The sequence below is a fragment of the Erythranthe guttata genome, chromosome 12 (genome assembly GCF_056151865.1).
Source record: "Erythranthe guttata isolate IM_541 chromosome 12, IM_541, whole genome shotgun sequence".
In the NCBI taxonomy this organism is placed as follows: Eukaryota; Viridiplantae; Streptophyta; class Magnoliopsida; order Lamiales; family Phrymaceae; genus Erythranthe; species Erythranthe guttata.
In genome coordinates this window covers 15,890,497-15,904,716 of record NC_142544.1, presented here as the reverse complement: position 1 = coordinate 15,904,716, position 14,220 = coordinate 15,890,497, and the positions used below count along the sequence as shown (strand labels likewise).

Here is a 14,220-nt window from a genome sequence, read left to right as displayed (position 1 = left end):
TAATCATTATTTTCAATTCTTAAATGCTTATCCCCTGCATCGCACGGGAAAAATGATGGTCAATAAAATACAAAATAGATATATACCATATTAAATTGAAGGTGTATATTAAATAGATATACACACAAAATTGATATCTAGCATATTTATATTTTTCGATATCAGCATTTGTAATTCATTTTTATGGTTTATTCATTAAATAGTGTATATTTATTGATAATACACACTTGGGTAGAATGCGGAGTAGATTGTAGAAGCTAATAACGTTCCTTAATTTTCACGTTTCACCCACTTTTGTTGATTATTTGTTGTTCAACTTCTCAATGAATTTTCGTCCAGCCGCGTTCGTTTTTTTTTTTTTTTTTCTTTTTTTCTTTTTTTCTGAATTTTATATATCCATTTTATAAGGGGCTTTTAAACAGAGATATTTAAAAAAAAAAAGTAAGTTGACAAGTCAAGTTAATTTTGTAAAAAAATTCAACATCTAAATTGACGGTTTAAAATTAAATTTTGAAGAAATTTACAAACACCCCAATTATTTCAAAACTAAATGTACATGATCGATCACACGTTTCATTTGCAATCACCAACTTTTATTTTATGATTTCTTTTTCACAAATACCACCTTAGAGAACAGCCAAATGCCATTAAGAAAATTAATTGAGTTCTTCTAAAGAAATTGAATTTCAACAATAATGTATGAACATGTATGACATGGCTGGTTCATAGGGGAGGTGAAGTAGGGTCCTCGGGCTTTCTTAAAATTTAGGACCCCATATTCTTTTATACCCTTTAAATATTAGCATTAATTCAAAAAATATTATAGCATATATCTTATATATAAAAGAAAGAAACGATGGACAACTCTAAAAAGCCCTAATGATATTTCTGTAATTATTTATTTTTAATATTTTTTTCTACTAATTTCTAACTATAATTTTTAACAATTACCAATCTCCGATTTTTCATCAATAAATCTCAAATCTTAAGAGATAAAGATAGAAATACGATTTTTAAAATCTTAATCTATATATTTGGATTATAAATCTTAATCTTATATATAAAAGAAAGAAACGCCGGGCAACCCTAAAAAGCCCTAATGGTATTTTTGTAATTATTTATTTTTAATATTTTTTTTCCTTAATCTATATATTTGGATTATAAATCTTAATCTTATATATAAAAGAAAGAAACGCTGGGCAACCCTAAAAAGCCCTAATGGTATTTTTGTAATTATTTATTTTTAATATTTTTTTTCTACTAATTTCTAACTATAATTTTTAACAATTATCAATCTCCGATTTTTCATCAATAAATCTCAAATCTTAAGAGATAAAGATAGAAATACGATTTTTAAAATCTTAATCTATATATTTAGATTATAAATCTTAATATGTCAGATTTAAAAAAAAACCAATGTTATATAAAATATGAATAATATTACATTATTAAATTTTACTATGTTAGTCTACGATATTTTCTTTTTATGTATTAAATTGATTATTTTTTTCACTTTTGAAATAATATCCCGTGCATCGCACGGGGAAAAAATGCTAGTATAAATAATTATTGAGAATCCTAATTCATAAATAGATATGAAATCAATAGTTTTATTACTTATCTCTATAATTCCTCTAATCATGGAACCCCTAATTATTAAATTTATAATATGTTAGTTATTCCTTTTTATACATATTCACTTGTTTTAGTACTGCTTAACGCAAATTATCCTTGAATATACGCGTGAATTTGTGCCAATATTTCTAGTCTATTGTATATAGTTGTTTTATTAACGACTTTGACTCATTATTTGGTTTATGCGTGTTTCTTTGAAAGTTAGTCGCCACTCGCCAATAATACATTTCCATGGAAGAACCATCCTCTATTGGAAAAACACAAGAAATATAAATATAATATTCCATATTTATAATTCACCCAAATATCCTCCAAACAATCCTCTGGTTTAATTTTTGTTGCCACGTTGGAAAATAACATGTTGTTAATGCTTCCTCTCAACAATATTCCAAGCTCCCCATTTCTATGTAAAGAAAGGGTTTCACCGGCAATTGTTATGCTAACATCCACCGCATCAGCTTTTCTACACTTTCTCCCCCACCGGCGGCCCATTGGCGGCAGCGGCGGCGATCAGGGAGCGGCGGCGACCATTCTCGGCGGGCTTCCATCTACTTACGATGCATGTGTGGTGGCAGTCGTGTTTGCCTTTTCGTGTGCGTTGAGTGCAATGTTTCTCTACGGAAAACGGCCGCATGCGCAGTGGCGTATCTACCATAGTCCTAGGGTGTGCAGTTGCACACCCTTGGATTTAAAAACAAAAAAAAAAAAAAAAAATTATATATAATATTTTGGGGTTTTTTTTTTTATATTTATAACTAATGAGGGGTTAAATTGAAATTTAGTAAAAATTAATACAGCCTTACCAGAGTCAGAGACCCCTAATATGTTGTTTTTTTTTTCTATTTTTTATGTATATACTCCTTTTTAAATTCCAAATCTTCTGTAAATAAATTGGCTTGTAGTTAATTGGTAGAAAGTTTTTAAAAGGAACAAGATTTAATTTTCATTACATACAATATTTCAATTGTTTTCAATTTTTTGAATATGTGGGTATTTTTGAATATTTTATATAATCTAAATTATTCAAAAATTCTTATATATATATATATATATATTGATGATGCTAAAGTTTAGCTCACCTAAGATAATGTAGAAAACGAGCTGGGAGAGCAAAGCTGATCAGTAGCTAGTCAATTCGATGCTCCTGAGATCCCTACGAAAAGAGCACACGTGAACTAAGCCGGGGGTTGATCCGGCGGAAACCCCTCCGACGCTCAAGTCAGATGTACGGATCGTAAAGAGAGTAGAGAGAATAAAACTCGAGGTGAATTGTCAAATATCAGAACGTACCTTAATCTATGAATAAAACATCTATTTAAATGTTGTTAAATGGGTTGGGCTTCCTTTGTTGGGCCCAAGCCTTACTTTGAAGGAGCTTGGGCTTTCGTGTAATGGGCCCACTTGTATATGATTGGGCTATCATGTAGTGGGCCTAATTAGTAGATAAATTTGAGGGCCCGTTGGGCCGGCCCATTTAGGTATATCATTAAGCCCCCCAACTCTCGATTCGAGATGGGGACTTGTGTAGAGGTATCCAGGTCGTGTCGAGAGTTAGTTGCGTCGTCTATTGAATTGTTTCCGTTGGTGAATTAATTCCTTAATTTTAATAAGGGATTATTGCCTTTATTTGGCGGCCAGGTATATATTTAAGGGTTTTAAATAATATACTAGGGCCAGATAAATAGACTCCTTTTGCGGTGGAAAGCGTTAAACTTCAAGTCTTGCGTAATAAATATGGGTATGTATCTTTAACTTTAGGTCTTCTTCTGCTTTCTCTTCTATTATTTGTTAGCGGTAGGGTAGAAATTTTTTGTTGCTTGATTATTTCTTCGGGAAAAAAAAAAATTTCATGTCGAACTCGGGTAATTCGAAATCTTTGCGAATTAAACTTCGAGATCCGGTTGAAGGGGGTAAGAAAACTTTTGGTACCGTGGGTATGGAACGCGAGGAGATAGTTGCGTCGGGTGTAGAAATTGGATCTTCGGTAGCTGATTCTCGAATTGAGAAGAAAAAGAGGGTTGTAGCCGGCTTTATGGGTGTTGGCTTGAGCCAAGAAGCCGGCCGGTCCCATGTGAGAGAGGGCGCGCGCTTCGAGGCGGGCTTGGAGCCGAAGGGAGTTGCTGAGCCGCCGACACAGCCACGTGGGCTGGTTTTGTTGGATGACGCGCGCGCGTCGGGCGGACCTAACGAGGAACGTGCGCGCGCGTGGGAGCTGGGTGGAGATGGAGTGACGCGCGCGTCGGGCGCCGGGATCAAGAGACGCGCGCGCGTGCCCATTAATGAGCAGCAGCCTGGCGCGCTTCCCGAGCGACGGGCGCGCGCGTCGGATGGGCGTGCTGTGGCGGACGCGCGGGCTTCATCGAATGGGGGGGCGACACGTGGGCGGCAAATGGGTGATGACGCGCGCGCTTCAGCAAGTGGAGAGACGACACGTGGGCGGCAGCTGGGTGATGACGCGCGCGCGCGTGAATCAGCCCTTTTTGGGGCCACGCGCGCGCGTGAGAGCGCGTTACAGCCCGGTTTTGAGGCCGGTTCGGGCGAATTTGACGGGAAAATTTCCGAGGGTGTTGACGCGCGTGGTGTTTTAAACGGGGGAAGTTTTGGTCGGCGAGAAATTATTGAATCGTGGAGTGACGATGTAGAAGTGCGTAACAACATTAATTTTTGCCCTACAGTTGATGAAGCGAATTCCAGTGGACGTCGCTATGGGCGTCGAGTCGTGGATTTTGGGAGCGATAGTGATGATTCGAATCAAGCTCCTTTGGCGAGTGATCATGCGGTGCCAAGTAGTGAAGTTGAGCTGACGGATGAAGAGGAGGAGGAAGATGATATTCCGCCGTGTGATGTTGAGGTTGACACGAGGAGGCAAAAGAAAATTAAGCCAATTAATTTGGACTTAGTTAATTTTGATAGTCTTTTGACGGAAGAGCATCTGCGCTCTATTCGTCGTTTATCTGGGGCGCCGAGTAATGTTGAGTTGTTGTTACCTCAGAAGGGCGACCGCTTGTATTCGCCTCCCGATGGGTTTCATACGGTATTTTTGGGGTACTTGACATGTACTTCTCAGATTACACCGCATCCTACCTTGTTGAAGGTTTGCGAGGAATTCAAGATTGGGTACAGTCAGCTAACGCCCACTGCTGTTCTGATGTTCCAGGCCTTTCATTTTAGGGTGGTTCGAGTAGGTCTGCCTGTGTCTGTGAGTTTATTCAAGGCGTTATTTACGTTACATCGGCCCACTAAGATGCCTTTCTTTTGCTTTCATCCTCGCGTTCATTACCAATTCGTGAAGAGTGTGAAGCTATCTTTGGGGAAATGGAAGACCTATTTTTTTTACGTGAGGGCTCCCACTTTTGACGTTCCCGTAGTTTGGAATCCTACGTGTGAGAGTTTCGCGATAACTGCAAATATGGCGAAGAGGATTGAGGAATCTGGGTTGTGCGATGTGGAATTTGATCCGAGGAGTTTGATACCGACGGTGGAGGGTCAGCATCGTGTATCCTTTTGTTGCCTTGAATTTTTTTTTTTTTTTTTTTTTTTTTTGTAGTTCTGTGGTCATGTATACCTCATGTTTCTTATGTGTTTGTTATCTTTTGTAGATGGTGGTATCACCTTTGCGGCACTTCGAGCGAAGGCGAATGGGACGTCGAAGAAGGCATCGAAGAAGGTTCCCTCTAAGTTGGGAGGTTCTTCGAATGGTTTGCCTCGCGAGGAGGTTCATGTAGAAAGTTCTCGAGTAGTAGCAGATGATCGTAGCAGTGCTGGCGTAGTGGAAGAGCGTCCACCGAAGAGGGATCGTGGCAAGGGAAAGAGGGTGGATACTGAGTATGTGGCTGTGCCTAAGCGTCCACGGGTAGATCCAGAGGAGACTTATGCTTTCCATGGTGGAGGAGGGAAACAATTGTTTACCTATGGTGTGAATCGCGACGGTAAGGAGTCATATTGGGATGTGTCGGACCATGATTTGCCCTTGTTGAGTACCGAGGGATTTGTTCGTGAGTATGATCGTGCTCGGATGTCTGGTAAGGGTCCTTCTCACATATTGGAGTTAGCCGGTGGGGACATCTGTCGGGTGAGTCTTTGTTTACTTAAAACAAAGATTAGACGTTACTCCCTCTCTTCCTTGTGTAAAATTTTTTGTTTTTTTTTTTTTTTTTTTTTTTTTTTTTTTTTTTTTAGTTGGTAGCGACTTGGAGATACCTCGTGGAGCACGGTAGGAATGCGGAAGCTAGTAAGGAAGAGGATCGGGCTCGAAGTCAAGCACGTGAGGATGAGCTTCTAAGTCAGTTGGAGGAAGCGCGGTCCGATCTCGCTCTACGCTCTGAAGAGCTTGCTCGGAGGACAGAGGAGCTTGCTGAGAGGACGGAGGAGCTCGAGGTTATCCGGGGTGATGCGAAGGCTTATAAAGATGATGTTTATAAGTTGAACGAATGCTACGATCAGCTCAAAGAGAAATATGAAGCTGAGAAGGCGACGGGGAAGAGGTTCCTCGCGACATCAGGTGGTGCGGCTTATAAGGAGTCCATTGTGGAGGAGACTAAAGCTAGTTTCCGAGGTAGTGATGAGTGTGCTGCTATGATTGAGGAGCACGCATTGGCTGTGGTTTATAAGCCATTAGTGCGTGCTTGTCGCAAATATCTGCGCGATGCGGGTGGTATCAGCGAGGAAGTGATTCGTGGAATGGAGGCTGGCATATCCGATGAGGAGGAGGATGAAGTAGATGTTAATGGGACGGGCACAGAGGTCGTGAACGACATGGTTGCGGATGACTCCACCGTGGGTACGTCGTCCGCTCGCGGTAGGGGAGCTTAGACTTAGTTGCTAAGATAGTTATCTTTCTCCCCCCTTTATTTTTATCACTATTATGTTCTTTTTTTTTTTTTTATGGATTTCTTAGTTTGTTTTTATCGCTGATGTAGATGGGTATGTCCCTTACTCTTTCATTTGATTTTCTGCCTTGTTTGACTTTGAAATTTAATATTTCGATTTATTTATTTTGAGATTGTCAAGAATTATTGCGTTGCTTATATGTATTTACACTTAGCATTGTACGCGATGTACTTGAGGAGGGGATCAGTCTCCCAAGGTTTTTGTTAAGGGTCGTGCCCTTTGTTCGGACCGCTTGGGTCTTAAATATATTTGTCCGTGGCCACGTTTTAAAATGAACACCTCGTTAAACAAATGAAGGGACTTAGATAATCCAGCTGGCCAGGCTATATGGATTTTCTAAGTCTCTCTAAGTGTTTGCAAGGTTGTTTTGAATTTGACTCTTGGCAAGAGGTAACTCGTGTAGATGTGATAGCACAAAGAGTAAAGCAAAAAGAGTTGATTTATTCAATGATAGCAAAGTTGCGTTGTTACAAGCCTATATGAGGCGAATGTGAATAAATAGCTAATGGGATATGCCTACGTGAGGCGAAGGTAAATAAATGCTGCTAAAATAAATAAATTGATGATAACAATTATTGTGGGTGGTTGTATTACACTTGTTCCTCTTCCACGTCTTCCTTATACTCGTTCGTTTTACTGTGCTGATGGTAGATTGACTTCTTTGGCGTCTTTATGCCTGTCGAGTACAATTGAGAAAAAGGAGAATTTATTTAATCACTTGTATTGATGATTTAGTTATTGAAGTTATGGTGATGTGTATTTCTTCTTACACGTACCCTACAACGGGAGTTGATTTTTCTCTCTCGCCCTCCGAGATATGAAATGAACTCATGAATCGCCGCGGGTTGTTATGCGATCACGCCTGCTAGTGGAATTACTTTTTCATGTTAGTAAAAGTAAATAAGATCTTCCGTATGTTGAATTCTAGTGGATGTATAATTATTACCCTTGACGATGTGGTATCGATTATCTTCGCTCTTTGGGGCATTGATTGAGTAATGTGTATCCTCCCGTAACAGGTTCTCGACCTGTGAGAAGATGATGGGATGTAATTATGAGTCGTTGATGTAAGTAAAAATTACTAGCCCCCCAGTTTAGGTGGGACGTTCATGTACCTCGTTATGTGGTGTCAAATTTCCCACCATGTAGAAGCAGCATTACAAAACAAGTGACGTGGAAGGTTGTGGAGCCTGCATGGGTGGCAATTCGTAAGTAACTTTCATATAGAAGAAATATGGGTGATGTCTTCAACTTATCTGAAGTAAGGTATGTGTATACCTTAGGCGTAGAACCGTTTGAGGTTCCCTATATTCCATGTTCTGGGTATAGGGTGTCCGTCAGTGTTCTCGAGGCGGTATGCTCCCGTGTTGACCACTTTTGTGATTTTATATGGTCCTTCCCACTTTGGGTCGAGCTTGCCAATGGGGTGAGATGCTTCAGCTTTCCGGAGAACTAAATCTCCGACTTGGAAGGAGCGAGGGCGGACCTTGGAGTTATATGCCTTGGCCATGCGTGATTTATACATCTGTTGCCGGATGTATGCGACTTCACGTAATTCATCTACGAGGTCGAGGCTTCCCCGCATAGCCTCCTCATTAGCTGTTGGATCATAGTTGGTGATTCGCCAAGATGGTTCTCCGATTTCGACGGGTGCGATAGCCTCTGTTCCGAAAGCTAGATTGAAGGGCGATTCTCCGGTTGCTGCTCGTGGGGTTGTGCGATACGCCCATAGCGCGTTAGGCAATTCGTCCACCCACTTCCCTTTGGCATTTCCAAGCCTTGTCTTGAGGTGTTGGAGTATAGTGCGATTCGTGACCTCCGTCTGGCCGTTAGCTTGTGGATTTGCTACGGATGTGAAGAACTGCTTGATGTCTAGGCCGAGGCACCAATTTTTTACTTTGTCACCGCAGAATTGGGTCCCATTATCCGAGATGATGGAACGTGGGATTCCGAAGCGACAGACGATGTTTTTCCATAGGAATTGAATGACTTCTTCCTCTCGGATACGTGCTAAGGGTTCAGCCTCCACCCATTTGGTGAAGTAGTCCACTGCTACAATGAGGTATTTGCGTCCGCGTGTGGCGGGCGGGAATGGTCCAACTAAATCCATCCCCCATTGGGCGAAAGGGATGGGGCTGTCAATTGGTTGCATTAACGCTGCTGGCATGTGAGTGATATTGGCATGCTCTTGGCAGGGCTTACACCTCCGGACTAATCTTTTCGCATCTTCATGCATCGTCGGCCAATAGTAGCCTTGTCTCAGTAATTTGAGAGCTAAGGTCCTCCCGCTCAAGTGATTGCCGCAGATGCCTTCATGTACTTCTCTAAGTACGTAATCCGCTGTGGTCGGGTCGAGGCACTTGAGGTAAGGGAATGAGAACCCTCGTTTGTATAACTCTTCTCCCACTATGACGAAGCGAGCGGCTCTCGTTTTTAATTTTCGTGCTTCGGTGGAATCCGCTGGAAGTTCTCCCTTCTTGAGATACTTCAGGATTGGAGTGAACCAGCATGGTTCATCCTCCTCGGTGTATTGTACTTCAGTGGGTGAAGTTATCTCTGGCTGAGGTGAGGTGAGGAGCGTCACCTTCCGACTTCCGATGCTAGCCATGGAGCTTCCAAGCCTAGCTAATTTGTCAGCATGGACGTTATTGGAGCGAGGTACTTGTCTTATCTCGTAGCTCTCGAATTTAGATAAGAGAGTGTGTGCGAGAGCTAAATATTTCGCCATGGTGTCTTCTTTGGCCTCGTAAACTCCGAGTACTTGGTTAACGACGAGCTGAGAGTCGCTTTGGATTAGGAGTTTGCGCGCTCCAGCTGCTAGGGCGAGGCGGATTCCCGCTATCAGGGCCTCGTATTCAGCGACGTTGTTTGAGGCTGTGAATTCGAATCGTTGAGCATATTCGAACTCATCTCCATCAGGGTTCGTTAGGACGATACCCGCTCCCCCTCCTGTGGCAGTGGAAGACCCATCGACGCTAATGGACCAAGTATGTAAAGAGGTGTTTTCTTCTACACCGGTCATTTCGACTAAAAAATCAGCCAATATTTGCGCTTTGATAGCTGGGCGGGGTTTGAACTCCACTCCATATTCACTTAGCTCTATCGCCCATTTTGCTAATCGCCCGGATGTTTCGGGACTTCTTAGTATTTGCTTCAGAGGATAATTTGTGAGAACCACCACTTGATGTGACTGGAAGTACGGTCGAAGCTTCCGAGCTGCGTTGATAAGGGCGAGAGCGAGTTTCTCCATGTTGGTGTAGCGTTGTTCGGCTCCTTGGAGTGCGCGACTTATGTAGTATATGGGTTGGTGGCCCTTTTCCCCATCTCGGATGAGGACTGCGCTGACGGCATTAGCTGAGGTAGCTAGGTATAGTAGGAGGGTGTTTCCAGGCTGAGGTTTTGTGAGCAAGGGTGGGGATGCTAAGTACGACTTCAGCTCAACGAATGCATTTTGACATGCCTCATCCCACTCGAACTTTTTTCCTCCCCTTAAAATTTTGAAAAAGGGGGGGGCCTTGTCCGCTGATCTTGAAATGAATCTGTTCAGGGATGCCAAACAGCCGTTGAGCTGTTGAACTTTCTTGATCGATGTTGGTGGAGCCATGGAGGTGATTGCTTCGATTTTCGCGGGATTAGCTTCAATTCCCCGCTGTGAAATCATATAACCCAAAAATTTGCCTCCCCGAACTCCGAATGAACATTTGAGGGGGTTGAGCTTCATCTTATATTTTCGTAGGGTGGCGAAACACTGATCTAGATCAGCTAGGTGGTCCGAGACCTTGACACTTTTGACGAGCATGTCGTCGATGTACACCTCCATATTTTTACCGATCTGATCTGCGAACATTTTGTTCACTAGACGTTGGTAGGTGGCTCCTGCGTTTTTTAACCCGAATGGCATGACTTGATAGCAGTAGATGCCTTGGTCAGTGATGAAACTAGCCCTCTCTTGATCTTCTGGTGCAAGTAAGATCTGGTTATACACTTGGTATGCATCGAGGAAGCTGAGGAGTTCGCACCCCGAGGTCGAATCGATGAGCTGATCGATTCTGGGTAGAGGAAATGGGTCCTTAGGACAGGCTTTGTTGAGGTCAGTGAAGTCTACACATAATCTCCATTTTCCTCCGGGTTTGGGAACGAGCACTACGTTCGACAACCATTCAGGATACTGAACTGGTCGTATATGACCCGCCTCTAGTAGTTTAGCCACTTCTGCCTTGATATGCTTGTTGCGTTCGGGTCCAAACGTTCGTTTCCTCTGTTTGACTGGCTTCATCCTCTTGTCGACGTTAAGTTGATGTAGGGCTACCTGTGGGGGAATGCCTGACAAATCTTGGGCTTTCCATGCGAACACATCTCCATTATGTCGCAGGAAGTTGATTAGCTGCTGCTCTGTCTTAGGATCTAAATCGGATCCGATGCGTAGGAGTTTGGAATTATCTCCAGGTGTGAGCTCTATGAGCTTAAGCTCTTCGACAGCCGCTAACTTGATGCTATCGTCTGGTACACTGATGAGGATTTCTTTATTGTCCTCAATGATCGCATTGACCCACTTCCGTTTGTCGGATTTTTGGGTATCGTCTCCCTTTCCGGGTGGTTTAGGCTTCTTTGAGGGTTCTCGTAGGGCCCTTGCATAGCACTCTCGAGCGAGACGCCTATCTCCAAGTACTTCCCCCATTCCATAGGGAGTAGGGAACTTCCACTTCTGATGATAGGAGGAAGGCACTGACTTGAATGTGTGGATGGCTGGCCTCCCCAGAATGATGTTGTAGGGTGATGGCCTTTCGACGACGAGGAACTTGATTAGTTTCGTGATTCGACAGGGGTCTTCCCCTAAAGAAACAGGCAGCTCCACTTCTCCCATGGACAAAATGCCTTCTCCTGTGAATCCTTTCAGGGTGTGGAGACGGGATTAAATCGGGCATTATCTATGCCTAGCTGCTTAAAAGCGTGGAGGTACATGATGTCAGCTGAGCTTCCACCGTCCACTAATATCTTCTTGACCAAGAAGTTGGCCACCGTTGTTGTTACTACCAATGCATCGACATGGTCTTCATCTGGACCTTCGAGGTCAGAGGAGTTGAAGACTATGCTGGGATCAGGTCTTCGTATTTGATATATGCGTTCGGATGGAGAAGCGCGTTCTTGATTCATGCGCGCTGATCGAGCGAGGGTGCGTCTTGCGTTTTGTGAATCGCCTCCCGCCGGTCCTCCGGAGATAAAGGAGATGATTCCCCGGGTGGGCTGGTTATCATTGTTATCTAGGTCACGTCGATGACCCCCATCTTCTCGTCTTTGTTGTTGATCTCGATTGTTATCTCGGCGTGGGGGATCATCACGGCGTTTATTTCGCGGCTTATCGATGTATTCGCCTAAATGGCCTTGTTTGATCAGCCTCTCGATCGCCATTTTGAGTTGTGCACATTCCTCCGTAGTATGCCCTCTGTCCTTGTGGAATCGACAATAACGATCCGACTTTTCTCGCTTCGCGTTTGGCTGCATAGGACGTGGAGGCTCTGCTAAACCTTTCTGCTCTATCACGTGAAGGATTTCCGTGAGGCGAGTGTTTAGCGGAGTGAACCTATTGTAGGAGGAAGAGGGTTGGCTTTGAGGTGGAAGTGGTGGACGTCGATCGTCGCGTCTCCTATTGTCCTGACGGTCATCTTCTCTTTTTCTATTAGGAGGAGCATGGGTAGAGGCTTCCTCTATCCGGACGTATTTTTCGGCTCGATTTAGTAATTCCTCTAGGTTGCCTGGGGGTCTTCCGGCAATAGATTCCTTGAATCTACCCGGTTTCAAATTCTGCTGCATAATCCCGGAGAGCATGTCTTGCCCCACACTGGGGACTTCATGGACGGCTTCTACGAAACGCTTAATGTAGTTGCGGAGCGTTTCGTTATCTCTCTGTACTACTGAGAAAAGATGAGCTGGGGTCTTGGCATATTGTTTGTTGATGGCGAATTGGTTGGTGAACCGGGTTGACAGTCGAGCGAAGGTGTCAATCGACCCTATGGGTAGGGAGTTGAACCAGTTCATCGCTCTCTTGGAGAGAGTGGTACGGAACATTTTGCACATAGCAGCATCCGTCGGGCCATATAAATCCGCCATGGCACTGAATTTCTCTATATGTTCCTGTGGGTCGGTGGTCCCTTCGAATTGAGGTAACCCCGAGATCTTCACTCCTTGAGGTAATACCTCGTTGAGAATGTCTATGGTGAAAGGACTGCGTCTTGTTGGGAGAGGCATTCTTTCACCCATTTGATTATTTGGTTGAAGGAAAAGATTTTGGCGAGACATTCTGCTGTTTACCTCGCCTTCTCCCTCATTAAAGAGAGAGACTCTCTGTGGTGACGCATTCCCCCTTGGGGGTGAGCGCTGACGCTGCTGTCTGGGCTGTGCCCCTCGGTGGTTGGTAGATAACTGCACTCGGGATCGTGGATCCGAAGTAGAGGAGGAGACACTTATTTGATTCGGTATTGGCTGTGGGGCCACGGGTGGCGCTACAGGTGGAGCTGGCGCTGGTATCGCATTGGGAGCGTTTGCTCCCATCGTGGCGATATATTGAGTTACGGCCTCCGTGGCAGCGCGAGTAGAAGCTTCCGCTATCATACGTTGGAGCGCGTCCTCGGTTATTTGAACCGTTCGAGGAGCAGGGAGTGGTGGATCGGCGAGTGGTGGGTCCCGAGGGGGGATCACCTGAACCTCGCGAGGTGGATCTGCAGCACGTGGAGGAGCTGGCTCCGCGGCACGTGGAGGAAGTGGCTCCGTGGCGCGTGGAGGAGGTGGTATGCCAGATCCTCCACGGACGGGAAGGTTATTAGCCGTGTCATTTTCTCTCCGAGCTGACGCCTCAGGAGGATCTTGTTGGCTACGTGATCTGGTTTGCATCGTTCCCACAGACGGCGCCAAAATGATGATGCTAAAGTTTAGCTCACCTAAGATAATGTAGAAAACGAGCTGGGAGAGCAAAGCTGATCAGTAGCTAGTCAATTCGATGCTCCTGAGATCCCTACGAAAAGAGCACACGTGAACTAAGCCGGGGGTTGATCCGGCGGAAACCCCTCCGACGCTCAAGTCAGATGTACGGATCGTAAAGAGAGTAGAGAGAATAAAACTCGAGGTGAATTGTCAAATATCAGAACGTACCTTAATCTATGAATAAAACATCTATTTAAATGTTGTTAAATGGGTTGGGCTTCCTTTGTTGGGCCCAAGCCTTACTTTGAAGGAGCTTGGGCTTTCGTGTAATGGGCCCACTTGTATATGATTGGGCTATCATGTAGTGGGCCTAATTAGTAGATAAATTTGAGGGCCCGTGGGCCGGCCCATTTAGGTATATCATATATATATATATATATATATATATATATATATATATATATATATATATATATATATATATATATATATATATATATATATATATATATATATATATATATATATATATATATATATATATATATATATATATATATTATTTCAATTATTTTCTAAATTTACAACTATGTGGGCATTTTTTTTTGTATTTTAAAAATTCAAAATCTGCTAATGAATTACATATTTTGTTACTTGCAACTTTAATATGTTTACCACTCCTTCAATATTTTCACCAATTTTATGTCTAAATATTTCTTAAATTAGTCCAAAATTTGTAAAATAATCCCTTTAAATTTGAAAATATTACATATTTTT

The 14,220-nt window shown here is 43.3% G+C and overlaps 1 protein-coding gene and 1 long non-coding RNA gene across 2 annotated transcripts; one reads left to right on the top strand and one right to left on the bottom strand.

The window, feature by feature from the left end:
• The first annotated feature begins 4,812 nt into the window (after nucleotides 1-4,812).
• On the top strand, nucleotides 4,813-5,815 carry LOC148766582 (uncharacterized). Its single transcript, XR_016034803.1, has 2 exons — nucleotides 4,813-5,120; nucleotides 5,235-5,815. It is a non-coding gene; the product is annotated as an uncharacterized LOC148766582 (long non-coding RNA).
• A 5,603-nt stretch (nucleotides 5,816-11,418) lies between these two features.
• On the bottom strand, nucleotides 11,419-13,074 carry LOC105967448 (uncharacterized). The gene has a single exon (XM_012992044.2). It carries the CDS (start codon nucleotides 13,072-13,074, stop codon nucleotides 11,419-11,421), a length of 1,656 nt encoding a protein of 551 aa, XP_012847498.2.
• Between the last annotated feature and the right edge of the window lie 1,146 nt (nucleotides 13,075-14,220).